General features: G+C 37.6%; 1 protein-coding gene across 1 annotated transcript; it reads left to right on the top strand.

Moving 5' to 3' along the window:
* The first annotated feature begins 6,710 nt into the window (after nt 1–6,710).
* LOC130739725 (uncharacterized) lies at nt 6,711–8,816 on the top strand. The gene has a single exon (XM_057592108.1). It carries the CDS (start codon nt 6,753–6,755, stop codon nt 8,688–8,690), a length of 1,938 nt encoding a protein of 645 aa, XP_057448091.1. The 5' UTR covers nt 6,711–6,752; the 3' UTR covers nt 8,691–8,816.
* Nucleotides 8,817–14,922: the final 6,106 nt, after the last annotated feature.

Here is a 14,922-nt window from a genome sequence, read left to right as displayed (position 1 = left end):
GGTTATAGTATAACCCCTTCCGCTTCTTTGGCTTTTTGACTTGGTTTTCATCAAGTGTTCTATCAAAACCTTTCCAAGCCATCCAAAAATCATTCTTTTTCTTTATTTTTTCAATCCACCCTAATTCACAATTTAAGCTATATACATTCTTTGAAGTATTCAATGAAATATTTTTATCAAACCTATCACCAAATACAGAATCTATATGTTCAACGAGATAAATCATACCATTGCATTGGTGATGCTGAAAATCATCAAAAACTTCAAAGCTTACCTCAACCTCTTCATGTTTTACCTTTGGAGGATTTAGGGGTGAGTTGTGAATTGGTGGATCATTTTCTTCATTTTTTTCTTTTACTTCTTCTTCCTCCTCACCTTCTTCCTCATTTTCTTTCTCAATTTCTTTTGCTTCCACAGCAACCTTACCATATTCAGCTATTTGATGTGCTAGCTGTCCCACTTGATTTTCTAGGTTCTTGATGGAAGCCTCGGTATTCTTTTGGTTAACTATTGAAATCTGCATGAATTGGACCAAGGTATCCTCAAGCCTAGCAATCTTATCATCTTCTGGGGAGTAATATGGTAGGTATGGTGGTGGTGGAACTTGTTCTTCCTGGAAATGACAATAACCCACATAGTGAGTATCAAAACAAATATCACACCACATTACCTGATCTCTTAAGGATGGTTGTTGCATCTTTGGAAGTGGGTGATTCAGAAGCTTCTTGTTGCTATTTTCTCTTTAGCTAGTCAATGGAATGAACAAGAAAACACAAGCTAACACAAGATATTAGTAACAACAAGGAAAATTTTACTGAAATCAAAACTATATTCACAATTTCTCAAAGTAACAAAACTAAAGCAATGCTTTTGTATTGACGCAATTCCCCGGCAACGGCGCCATTTTGTTGAAAGGTTTTTACGACAACTACTTTCAAATCCCTTTCAAGATTTAATTGTAGTATAGTAAAGGGTTTTTATCGTCCTCAGGGAATTGGAATACAATGCCGTTCTCTAGTTAAATCACTTAAGCAAAGAGTCAAGAAATGTTTAGTTGATTGTTTTGTGCTGCGTTGCAAAATTAAAAGAAAGCAATAGTAAATGATTTGTAAACAAGCGGAGAAAACGGTTGGAATTGGAGTTCATCAATTAACTCTTCAGTATTCTTATGATTCCATAAACAAACCATGTCCTATGTTCGATTCCATCACACCACATCTTATCTTTTTCATAGTTCCCTCATGAAAGAGATCAACAACTTACTAACTAATCATCAATTCCTTGAATAATTAAGCAAGCAAGTAGCATTAAACTTAGGTGTTATATGACTATTGAGCTAACCCTATTCCTAGGCCTTAGATTCAATAGATGATCTCATCTATTTCAGATTCAATGAAGTAGTTTCCACCAATTTATCAAATCTAACATCAAGTTCTAGTTGATCACTCTAAAACTAGCATTAAGATCAAGATAGATCATTGAAATCATCACATAGAAACATGAATTTATACATGGAAATCAAAGTCAATACATTCAAGTTAAAAGACTACATCCAATCCCAACACAAAGGGTTTAGCAATCCATTTCCATGGATGCTTTAAGGCTTACAAAGAGAAACAAGAAGATGATGACGATCTGTGATGTCCGCCGAGCGTTCCCACGTCGATGGATGATCAAAGAGGTCCAAACTATCTTCTTCACCTTTGTTCTACGAGTTCTGTAGTCTTTTTCCCTAATTTTTCCGCTGTCCTGGTAAAATACGATGGTGGGTTCTTTTTATAACAGCTTTGTTCGCTCAAGCGGTCCAAAGTTCGCTCAAGCGAACTCTTTCTTTAACGTGAAGGAAGAACTGGGAACCGCCTTTCAACCGCTCAAGCGACCAAATATTCGCTTGAGCCAACTTCAGAGCCAAACACTTAAAACCTTCTGTTGCTAGATGGCTTGAGCAAACTTCTGAGCCAAGCATTCAATACCTTCTGTTGCAAGATGGCTTGAGCAAACTTCTGAGCCAAGCACTATTCTTTGATGCTTTCTTATGATTCAAGCCTCTTTGAAGCAAATCTTCATTCCCAATTCATTCCTACATCAAAATTTGATAATTAACACTTAAATTCTACAAGGACCTCTAGTAAACCATATCATCACAATTGAGGGTAAATTTGATAGTTATTTCACATTTCTAACCCTAATAAGTGCCCAAGAATGATATGAAAATTAAGTAGATTTGACACTTATCAACTAGCATCAGCAGTTAGCTTCTGTTTCAGCTGCTCAAGAAATCAGTGAGTAAAATGATGGAGATTATAGCGAGTTAATAAATTATCACATTATAATTGATCAATCTTCGTATTACCACAAAGTGATATGAAATCATGGTTCAACTATTTTATGATTCATGACTTGGGATATGTGGTGAAATTATTAACGTTATAGTTCAATAGTTGATCTAAAACTATTTTGCTAATGTGCTAAGTAGATTGATTACAAAAATTCTTCTGAAAGAGGAAAAAGATTTCTTAGAACTTTGTAGTTAACAACAGTAAACATTAGCCTTGGTGCACCATGATGTATGTTCGGGCGGGAAGCTCGACTATGATTTGTATAGGCGGGGAGCCTTGGTGCAATATGGGACCTTTAGACTCAAAGGACAAGCTTTTTTTTTTGAACCCTCAAAGGACAAGCTTGAAAAGCTAGAATTTGTCTCAAAGGAAAATTATTTAGAGGTAAAGCCAGTTTTGGATAAAGATTTAGTGGTTACGGATGTGGGATACTTGATGGGGTGCTACCCTCTCCTATCCTCCTTTAAGTTTTTCCATTATTGGGTTTGAAGAATTTATCGTGTTTATGTGGAACATTAGAGGAACAATGAATGTTAATAATAAGTTAGCATTAAAAGGCTTCATTTGTTAAGACTTGAGATTTTGATCCTTCTTGAAACTTATTGTCAAGTCCATAAAACTAATAATATTTGGTTATCACATGACTTCTCTTGAAGGTTTATCGTGGAAGCTACAGGCCACAACAGTGGAATTTGGGTCCTCATTATTGAGGGGTCTAAGGCTACTTTCTCGTTAGTGGATTCTCATTTTTAGGCTCTCACCTTCAACATTGCGATGGGAGCTTAAGATTGGACTTGCTCAACAACTTATGCCAGCTCTGTTCCAGCTCAACGAGAAACTTAGATCCATCATTCATAGATCTTGACTTGTAGTGGGGGATTGCAATGAAGTTCGCTTCCCAACTGAGACGAGAGGAGGAAATTTCTGACATTCCAGAGCTATTTGTTTTGCTAAGGCTCTGGAGGCGTGTGACTTAGTGGACCTTGAATCTAAGGGTGGTATGTTTACTTGACATAGAAATGAGCGGGACATCCTCGAGATTTCTAAATGCTTAGATAGAGCTCTAAAAGGCCATGATCGACGTCTTTCCTCCCATTCAAATGAAGGAGTTTCGCCCCATCAGCTTATGCAATGTGGTTTACAAGATAATTAGTAAGATGTTTGTGTTTAGGCTTTCGTCCATTCTTGGATCAGATAATTGGCCCTTTTCAATCTAGTGTTGTTCCAGGAAGATGTATGACGGGCAATGCTATCCTAACACAGGAGACAACTCACTATTTAAATTGCTCAATTGCTAAGAATGGAACTATGGCTTTCAAAATTGATCTAGAAAAGACACGACAAGCTTTCCTAGAAGTTTTTGAAGGAAACTCTCATAGACTTTGCCTTCGCGAGAATCATTGTTGAGTTAATTATGAATCGTGTTTCATCATCTAAGCTTGCGCTTCTAAGGAGTGGATCTTGCCTCCCTTGGTTCCAGCCATGAAGAGGTCTTAGGCGAGGTGATCTCATGTCTCTGTACTTGTTTGTGTTGTGTATGGAGAAGCTCTCGGTTCGTATTTGCGCAGTGAGTGAGAATGTCTGACAACCGGTTCAGGTATCTAGAGGTGGCCTTCCCTTATCCCACGTTCCTTTTGCATATGATGTGTTTTTTTTCTTATAAGGCTAAGTGCTCTCATATTCATATTGTGTCAGACATCTTAACTGATTTTGGCCAGGCTTTGGGACTTATAGTTAACATGATTAAGTCCAAGGTTTTGTGTTCAAAGGGTGTGTATAGTTGTGATCGAAGGAAATTCTCATATATTTGCCTCATTGCTATTGTTTGTGACTTAGGAAAATGCTTGGGCTTTCGCCTTAAGAGTGGTAGGGCAACTTATGAAAGGTTTCAAGTTCTGTTGGACTAAATCCAGAGGCGTTTATCTTCTTGGAAACCCCACTTACTTAATACTTCAATTAGAATTTATCTTAATCAATTAGCGATTTTTTTGTCATCCCCACTTACACAATCGAGGCTTTTTGGCTTCCTCGCAAGACAACACAACGTATAAACCGTGTGTCTCGTGATTTTCTTTAGTCGTCTTGTCTAGCGGGATGAGGGAGAGGCTGACACTTGGTGAACCAGGAGACGATAATGCTTCCAAAACAGTTAGGAGAAATTGGCATCAGAGAGACAACCATAGTAAATACTTCTTTTATGGGTAAACTAGTTTGGACTCTTCTTTAGAAAGCCCCAAAGCTTGGGTCCAAGTCTTAGCTCACAAGTATCTCGCACAATACTATATCTTGACAGCAAAAGCTTCTCAACGATCCTCTCCACTGTGGAAAGGAATCATGAAGGCGCGGGGTCATCTGCGCTTTGGCTTCTCCTTTAAGTTATGCGATGACACTTCCTCACTTTGGTTTTCGGATTGGAGCAGACAAGGCATGTTGGCTACTATTGCGTCGTTTGTTCATATTTCTGATTGAAAGGTTTAGCTGAAGGATGTTATAGAGCATGAAGTTTCTTTCCCTCCCTGTTTTTCACTTTGGTTCCGGTATTGAATGAGAGAGAAAAAATAGTATTTTATTTAAGATCCCAAATTTGAGAGTACCTGAGCTAAGACACAGATCTTAGCAAAAGTTGCTGATCTCATGCCATGTAGTATAACTCTAATGGTGGGATCTAACAAGATCCAGATCTTATTTTAAGATCTTAATTTCAGGACTGCATTGGAGATGCTCTTAAATACTGAAACTCCTCCTCGTTATAAGAAGACATTAACTTAGCCCCATTGTATACTTATCTAATGATTCCTAAAGCCAACTGTTGGTCTTTACCTCCAAGGGACTTCTATTTTCTATGCGTTGATGGTGCTTTTAGCCCCACCCACCATCATACAGGGAGGGGAGGGCAGGTTTGTGATGACTCTAGCAGGTGGTACCATGGTTTTTACGCTGGGAAGCGAGGGGGTGGTCCTCTATGAGCAGAGATAGAAGCTCTGAAGCTTTTGGTTTTCAATTGCTTTGGAGTTTGAATATCGAACAGACGTATTGTGGAACTGCCTATTTGAAGATTGTTGATTTCCTTCATGATGCCAAAGTTCAATACCATGAGCATGCTTAGTGGATTTCTTGTCGGTTTGTCGCACAATTAGATATCTGTCTTAGCCATATTATAAGAGAAGCTAATGAGACAGGATATTGTCTTGTTATTTTAAATGCTCGTTTGTTGTGTGACTTCAGTATTCTAACTTTTGCTTATGTATGTTTGTAAAAAACTAATTTTCTTTTTGTTGGGCTTCGTCCCTTGTTAAATAAAAAAAAAGGGAGAAAATCTATTTATCACATTTTAGATTACTGTTAGAACAAACTCGATTTTTTCCATTAAAAATGTTTTTTATAAGTAAGATTTAATAAAATGAATTAATAAAGTAGTAATAATATTTTGATTTAAATAAAATTACGCACATAGAATTGGTTCTGATAAAAAATTAAAAATAATGTTTTTTTTCATTTAAAATCACTATCTTTGTATATTAATTGATATTTTTCTTACCAAGCTAAAGTTTAGTTAGAGATGACAGGAAAATCCAAAACCGCGGGGCCCAACCCGAATCCGACCCGAAATTGTGGGCGAAACCCGATTTCTTTGGGTTTGGGTTTCACCCAAATTTTAAAATATGTTTGGGTTTGGGTGTGGGATTGATTAAACTCGCACCCAAACCCAAACCCAAACCCGAAGTCTTATGCATGTAATTACCAACCCTTATATATATACTATTAAAGCTACTAAGTAGAGTTTTTTTTAAAGTTACTAAGTAGGTTTATGTTAATGAACTATATTTTTTTCTTTGTATTGAAATGATAATGAGGTTTAATTAGCTTATGTTCATGTTGCTCTCTTATGTACATGTTGTTTCCGGATTGATATTTTTGATTTTTTATCTATTCGGCGCTCACATTGGATTTTGAGTTTGGGTTTGGGTAACCCAAAACCTAGGGGTTTGGGTTTGGGTTTAACTTTTGCACCCATATTAAATTTAGGTTTGTGTTAAGTTTGAGTTTGGGTGTTGGGATGACCAAACCCGCACCGACGGAGCCTATTGCCAACGTCAATTTTACTTTCCAAATAAGTTTGACAAAAATGAAAGAAAGCCAAAGCCACATTTTCACGACGAAGAAACAGATTGTCACATCACAATATCACATCATAGACATTAGACGCGGATCCCAAGAGATTTTAGAATATAATTTGTTGCGGTTGCGTGTTTGTCTTTTATGGACATTTATTATTTTATTCACACACATTATCCTTTTTTTTTTCACACAAAACTTGCTCCCTAAGCAAAACAAAAAAAACAGTGTATAAATAACCCCCATCATTTCAATCCTTTTCACTCTCATCCCAACAAAACCCTAACAACCAACACCATGGCCATTCTTCTAGGACCACCTGAAATCCACACCACCACCACCACCACCACCACCACCGTTCCAACCACCACTACCACCACCCGATCTGAGTCTGATCCCTTCATGGACCAAATGGTAGCCAATTTCAACAAATTGGCAAACCAACCCTCACCCCCAATGGGTTTTACAGAGAACATGTCCGCTACCTTCCTCTCCTCTGGAAACCCCTGTCTCGATTTCTTCTTCCATGTCGTTCCCGATACTCCCCCTGAATCCCTCACCGAGCGCCTCCAATTGGCCTGGTGGCACAACCCTCTCACCACCCTCAAACTCGTCTGCAACCTCCGTGGTGTCCGCGGCACCGGAAAATCCGACCGTGAAGGCTTCTACGCCGCTGCGCTCTGGCTCCACCGTAACCACCCCAAAACCCTAGTTTCCAATGTCCCTCTTCTCGCTGAGTTTGGTTACTTCAAGGATCTACCTGAGATTCTCTACCGTCTTCTGGAAGGTTCTGATGCCCGGAAAATCCAGAAGGAGGAGTGGAAGCAGAGGAAGAGAGGAGGCACCTCTCGCTTCTGCAACAGAGTTCCCAGAACCCCATTTGGAGTAAGGAGAAACACAGGGAAACAACAGAACAAGAAGACGAAGAAGAACAAGGAGAAGAAGAATGCTGAGGCTTTGGTGGAGTTTGCTAAGGCTGAGAAGGAGAGTGCTCATGCTAAGAAGGAAGAGAAGAAGGTTGCCATGGCGAAGAAGCTTCTTCAACGTTACAACACTGACCCTGATTTCCGATCTCTTCATGATCGCGTTTCTGATCATTTTGCTGAGTGTCTCAAGAGAGATCGGGAGTTTTTGGATTCTGGGTCGGTCAACAAAATCAGCCTTGCTGCTAAGTGGTGCCCCTCTGTTGACTCTTCCTTTGATCGGTCAACGCTGCTGTGTGAGAGTGTGGCGAAGAGGCTGTTCCCTAAGGAGGAGTATGAGGGGGTGGAGGAGGCGCATTATGCTTACAGGGTTCGTGATCGGTTGAGGAAGGAGGTGTTGGTGCCATTGAGGAAGGCGCTGGAGTTGCCTGAGGTGTATATTGGTGTGAATAGATGGGACTCGCTTCCTTACAACAGGGTTGCCTCTGTGGCTATGAAGTTTTACAAGGAGAAGTTTCTGAAGCATGATAAGGAGAGGTTTGAGAAGTACCTGGAGGATGTGAAGGCAGGGAAGACCACTATTGCAGCTGGTGCTTTGCTTCCTCATGAGATTATAGGGTCATTGAGGGATTGCGATGGTGGGGAGGTGGCTGAGCTGCAGTGGAATAGAATGGTGGATGACTTGCTCAAGAAAGGGAAGATGAAGAATTGTATTGCTGTGTGTGATGTGTCTGGGAGTATGAGTGGGATCCCCATGGAGGTGTCTGTGGCATTGGGGTTGTTGGTGTCTGAATTGAGTGTGGAGCCTTGGAAGGGGAAGGTTATTACTTTCAGTGCATATCCTGAGATTCATTTGATTAAAGGGGATGATCTTCAGTCCAAGACACAGTTTGTGAGGAACATGGAGTGGGGGATGAACACTAATTTCCAGAGGGTGTTTGATCTCATATTGGAGGTGGCTGTCAATGGGAAGCTGAAGGAGGATCAGATGATTAAGAGGATATTTGTATTCAGTGATATGGAGTTTGATGAAGCTTCAGCAAACTCTTGGGAGACTGATTACCAAGCAATCACTAGGAAGTACACTGAGAAAGGGTATGGTTCTGCAGTGCCTCAGATAGTTTTTTGGAATCTTAGAGACTCGAAGGCTACCCCAGTCCCAGCAACCCAGAAAGGAGTGGCTCTGGTAAGTGGATTTTCAAAGAACCTGCTGACATTGTTCTTGGACAATGATGGAGATATAAGCCCCGAAGAAGCCATGGAAGCTGCCATTTCTGGTCCAGAATATCAGAAACTAGTTGTGCTGGATTAGTTTTAATTTCCTTCTGTAGTGAGAGCTTTATAGAATGAGACATCAATATTAAAGGAATGAAATATATGAAGTACAGCATCATTAGATTGTTGGAAACAAATTTATGATATTATTGACCCTGTATTATATTTGGTTTGATCTAAATCGTGCTAGGTAAGAGAGTAGAGACAAAACAACTGTGCTTGAGCTTAAATTCTTTACTCTTCTGCTCTCTCTCTTGCAGTGATAATCTAGGGGGAAGTTAAGTTATTTTGGTTGTAGAAGATTTTATTTTATAGGTTTGGTTGAATAAAGCTTTTTGATTAGGGAGGCACTCATTCTCATTTTCTCACTCTGCATAAGTTCTGCTGCCAAATTTTTTCGGGCTTTCCTCCAAAATCATCTTAGTCCTTAGATGACAAATCAGGACTCTTATGTCATGTATAACAATTAACATGTAATCTGTTCTGTTTTTTTCTTCCTTTTACTTCTCAATTCACAAGCAATTCCCAAATCTTTTCTTGATCACCATAACTTCACTTGCTCTTACCACAAACTCTAGCTTGATGCTCATGTTCTCATTGTACAAGAAGCTGGTGCATATGTTGCGTTTTCATCACTGATTCTTCGAGAATCTTCACTTTGGCATGTGTTTCTTTCTCTTTTCAGATCATGTGTGATGTGCTGGGTTGGATTTGTCACTCGATCTCGTGTTCCTTGGGTGGGGTTCTATAGTGTGATTGAGTTCCCTGTTTACTGCACTAGATTCAGTTGTGGTTTTGTTGATTTTTCATCTTCTTTCCTTTGTTTTCAGACTCTGCAGGAACCGGAAAATCATGGGAAGTGAGATGTGTTGATGTAATTAGTCATTGTTGTTTTACTTCCAGCTAATTGTTTCTGGATTTTCCTACCCTATTATGCTCGCTCTTCAACCATATGCTTCTTATTGCATTATCTCTGATATGCTTCTTCCTATTCTTGTCCTATTGATTTTTCTTATCTAGATTTTTCTATGGTACTGTCTTATTTTGGTTCATAAGAATGGAACTATATATGCTTTTTAATTAACGTGTTGATACTTGTGGTTGCAAGTTAGAGATGAACCAGTAACTTGAATCAGTAAGGGCTTTGGATAATTGAGAGTACACGTCTCTAGAGGCTTGTGAAGAAATTTAACTCTGCTGATATTGATTTTAAGGTCTCAACCTTAATCTCTTTTATACTTATATGGTACATCAAAGTTATGGCATAAGAAAAAATTGATCCTTTACAATGGTATCTGATTCTTTTTGCAATCTGTTTTTTCAAAGTTCTGTTCCATAAAAGTTAGGGATTTCAAGTTCAGTGTGTACGCAATTCAAATTTTAATGAAACTACATGTTTACTACACCGAGAATAACTAACAGATACTTCTGTGTGATAAAAGTGCAGAGTATTTTCATAACATGAATAAAACCAAGTTTAGGTTTTATGTGAGTTAAAATGAAACATACCACATTGGACACTCTAAAGAGGGCCAGCAGGGGTAGATACCATACATACAAAAATTCCACTTTTTACTTTTCTGAGTCATTAACTGATAATTTAATTGGGATTCATACAAAAAAAAAAGGATGATTGACATCAATAGTAGTTGTGTCTGAGGTAAACTGAGATGGCATTTCTTATCTGAGATTTGCTGTTCTTCTGCTAAACTAGTTTTACCATAATTAATGTGCATCTAAAAATAAAACAAGTTTCATTGTGTGTTTAAACTGATGTTTACCATGAATGCTACTTCTCTACAGACTTCACATTCTAGTAAGACATGATATATTGAAAATGAATAGGTGCTATGTTTGTACTTTCTGCATTACTTCTTGTTATGTTTATACTTGCGACTGATATAGTGAATTGCTAGTCCAATTTGTTCATTGTTTACCCAGTCTGGGAATCTGTATTGTTCCTCAGCCCATATTTATTTGCTAGTCCAAATTTTTACAGCTAATTAAAATTGGTTTTCACGGAGAATAATAGAAAAGATTGTAGAATTCAAGCAAAACTAATTAATTTACTTTTCAAATTAAAATATCTATCAGATTATTATATCTTCTGTTGATGAACTCACATGTTATGATCAGAACTCTTAACTGATTATTAGGTAGTGCATTAAGCAAAATAAACCAAATAAGGAAATGAATCTTCTCTGGAACTTTAAGTTTCCAGATTCATTTCCTATTTTCTGCACTCCCCAAATTGTTCAGGTCATTCAGAAGCCAAGTATATGTATGCTGAGGAAGCAGTGTAATGACCACTACCATTATTTATCCACACCAAATGATAATTTACACTCCAAGAGGATTTTAATGTTGGTGAACAACTGATTATGAGGTTTTTTTCAAGAGGATCATGTAACTCACAGTAGAGTGCTTAGTTAAACTTAGGCTATTGCAAAACTTGGTACTGGAAAACGTTTATAATATTACTTGAAAAGGAAATGCAGTTTCAATAGTTTCTGCTGTCAGCAGAATCTCAAAATTCCTGCTTCTCTCCCACTACTGAAAATAGATTCTGCATTCACAAAATCAAAAATTGATTACTAGCCAAAGCCAAACATTATCAACCTATCAGTAATGTGACCTAGTGTTGATTGTTCAACTTGGCAGAACCTCAAAAGAGAAGGAAGTTGTCACTTATCATGCACAAGCTGGAATTTGTACGGATAAATATGTTGAAATTATGTCTCAGTAGCTGTTTGAATTTCAAATTTAAGTTGTTAGTTTGAAGTTGTTATTTAAATTTGAATAAGTCATAATTCTGTTAGGATGATTAGTTAGACTATCTTTGAATTTGTTTAGAGTATCTTCTGTTAGTATTTCAAATCTAGCAGATTTCTAGTCAGTTTGTTAGTTACTCTTTGCCTTTAAAAGAGCAAAGTTCTGATCAATAAAAAATTGCTTTCCATCAGAAATATTTTCTTCTCTACATGTTAAAAAAACCAACAAAGTGGTATCTAGAGCCATCTTCTTACGGACCTGTGAACATGGATGCCGAATCAAATTTCTCCAAAGTTGCACCTCCAGTCTTTGATGGAGAAAACTACGATCTATGGGCTGTCAAGATGGAGGCTTACCTAGAGGCTTTGGATCTTTAGGAAGCTATAGAAGAGGATTATGAAGTTGTTCCGCTGCCTGCCAATCCTACCATGGCCCAGATCAAGAGTCACAAGGAGAAAAAAACCCGGAAAGCAAAGGCAAAATCATGCCTTTTTGCTGGTGTTTCATCAACCATCTTCACAAGGATCATGAGTCTCAAATCAGCAAAAGCAATTTGGGATTATTTGAAGGAGGAGTATGTTGGAGATGAAAGAATAAGAAGCATGCAAGTGCTGAATTTAATGAGGGAGTTTGAGTTGCAGAGGATGAAAGAGTCTGAGACCATCAAGGAATACTCAGAAAAATTGTTGGATATTGCTAACAAAGTAAGGCTGCTTGGAAGTGCGTTTGCTGATTCAAGAATTGTTGAAAAAATTCTGGTAACAGTTCCTGAGAGGTATGAAGCGTCTATTGCCTCACTTGAGAATACGAAGGATCTTTCTAAAATCACTTTGGCAGAAGTGATGCATGCATTGCAAGCCCAAGAACAACGAAGGCTGATGAGAGAAGATCGTGTTGTCGAAGGTGCTTTTGCAGCCAAGCATCATGACAATGGATCCAAAAGAAATAATTCTTTTAAGAAGAACCAACCAACCAGTTGTGAGAATTTTCCAAACAGCCAAAACAATGACAGAGGTAGAAAAAATTATCCATCTTGTCATCATTGCGGAAAGATGGGTCACCCACCGTTCAGATGTTGGAGAAGGCCAGATGCAAAATGCAGCAAGTGCAACGAGATGGGGCATGAAGCTGTAATTTGTAGAGACAAAATCCAGGAAAGTGCAGATGAAGCAAAAAATGCGCAAGAGGAGGAAGAAGACATGCTCTTTGTTGCTACTTGCTTCTCTAGCAATAATTCTTGTGAATCTTGGTTGATTGACAGTGGTTGTACTAATCACATGGCCAATGACAGAGTTGTTCAAGAGTTTGGACAACACCAAAGTCAAATGGGTCAAAATCGGGAATGGCGAAAAAAATCCAGTAAAAGGCAAGGGGACAGTAGCTATAGAAAGCTACACAGGTACAAAAATTCTCTCTGATGTTTTGTATGTACCTAAAATTACTAAAAACTTGCTTAGTATTGGACAGTTGCTTGAGAAAGACTTCAAAGTTATCTTTGAAGATAAAAGCTGCATAGTTAAAGATCCAGAAGGCCTTGAAATGTTCAAGGTAAAAATGAGGAGCAAGACATTTTCATTTGATTCAATAAAGGAGGAGAAAACTGCATTTCATGGTGATTTGGCCAACGAGCCTGTCACACTTCTTAGTGAAGGTGACAACGAAGAGAAAAAGAAAGGGAAAGCCAAGTGCAACAAGGACAACATGGGTGTTACTGTTGAAGATGATGGTGGTGTTTTTGCAGCCACTGGTGTTTTGGGTCGCCAGTCAAAAGATAAAGAGCCTCAAGGTCATGTTCATGTGCCTGGACCTCAAGGAACAGATCAAAATCCAAAACTACCTAATGAGAGTCCTCCATGTCATCACATGTACCCTACACATTACTATGTCCATCCACTTCCTGCTTTTATTTACAACAACTATAGTGTGGCGTATTTTGCACCTCCGCTACCATATTCTTATGCATACGTGATGTGTCCATGGAATGGAAGAGAACCTGCCGGAGCACATATTCCAGTATGGTTGACTTTTTGAACTTTGAGAAGTTAGAAGTTTGCTCCTACTGATCCAAGGAGGAGTGTTGAAATTATGTCTCGGTAGCTGTTTGAATTTCAAATTTAAGTTGTTAGTTTGAAGTTGTTATTTAAATTTGAATAAGTCATAATTCTGTTAGGATGATTAGTTAGACTATCTTTGAATTTGTTTAGAGTATCTTCTGTTAGTATTTCAAATCTAGCAGATTTCTAGTCAGTTTGTTAGTTACTCTTTGCCTTTAAAAGAGCAAAGTTCTGATCAATAAAAAATTGCCTTCCATCAGAAATATTTTTTTCTCTACACGTTAAAAAAACCAACAAAGTATAACAGGAAACTAAGGATGAGAAAGTCTGCTGCAAAGCATTTGCTTTTCAAGATAAGGAATTCTTGCTATTTGAGCAGAGATTCAGTATCTTATATATTATTAATTTATTTATTTATTTAAATACATGTTCATAATCTAAAATGATGCATTTCAATTTTTTTTTGATGAATTGATGGTTAATTTAACCACCTCGGATTTATCTTTGATCCCATTTTTACTCCTCATATTAGGGGCTAGGATTTTTTTCTTTCTTTTTGCACTTCGAAAAGTTAACAGCAAAAGAGAAGAAAAACTAAGGCACGCCTAGACTATCGTACAAAGCACATGAAAAATATTTTTATAATGATTAGTTAAAACTTGGTAATAATTATTTTAAATATTATTATTATTATAGAATTAAAATAAAATAGATAAATTTAATATTTCTATGACGATGTCGTTATCATGTTATAATTGTGAGAGATACCTCTCACACCATAACATGTGATTATAAGGATTGATCCCCCAGTAGACATGTCTTTTATTAGCTCAAAATGCCTGATTTGAGGGTATGAAGTAACGACAACGGCCCACGAAGGTGAAATGACTGATGAGGGTATGAACTCACACAATGGTTTATTAATGACGCTGACCGATATAATGATCAGGTCGTCTGAATACAGAAAGCTAGAGTCGGAGGAGAGACCTATAAAGAGGCCACCAACCAAAGAACGAAGCACACAACCCTCATCAGTATCACTCATACTCAAGTTCTTTAATTCTAGAGCAAAAGAAGGATTGTAGAAATAAAGTATGTATTCAGAAAAAAAAATGAAATAATCATCAAAAGATAAAAGAATCATACTATAATAATTGAAATAAAAATAGTAGCAGATTTAAGATTTTTTTCAAATTTAAAATTAAAAGTTAAACCTTAAAATTCTAAAAATATCTGAATTTAAATAAACGTATAGGGAGAATCTCATGTGCATAAAAATCGCTGAAAAAAGGGAGAAAATTGAAGATAATCTTACTAATTAATTAGTATTAAAAGAATATAAACCCTGTAACTTCACCCCCAAGTAAGGGTATTCTGGTATTCTAACAGAGTCTTCTTCTTCTTCTTCATTCTTCATACATCAACCACTGTAACGCTGCAAAC

The sequence above is a fragment of the Lotus japonicus genome, chromosome 2 (assembly GCF_012489685.1).
Source record: "Lotus japonicus ecotype B-129 chromosome 2, LjGifu_v1.2".
In the NCBI taxonomy this organism is placed as follows: Eukaryota; Viridiplantae; Streptophyta; class Magnoliopsida; order Fabales; family Fabaceae; genus Lotus; species Lotus japonicus.
Note: the sequence above shows the minus strand (reverse complement) of the source record. Positions and strands in the feature narration are given on the sequence as shown.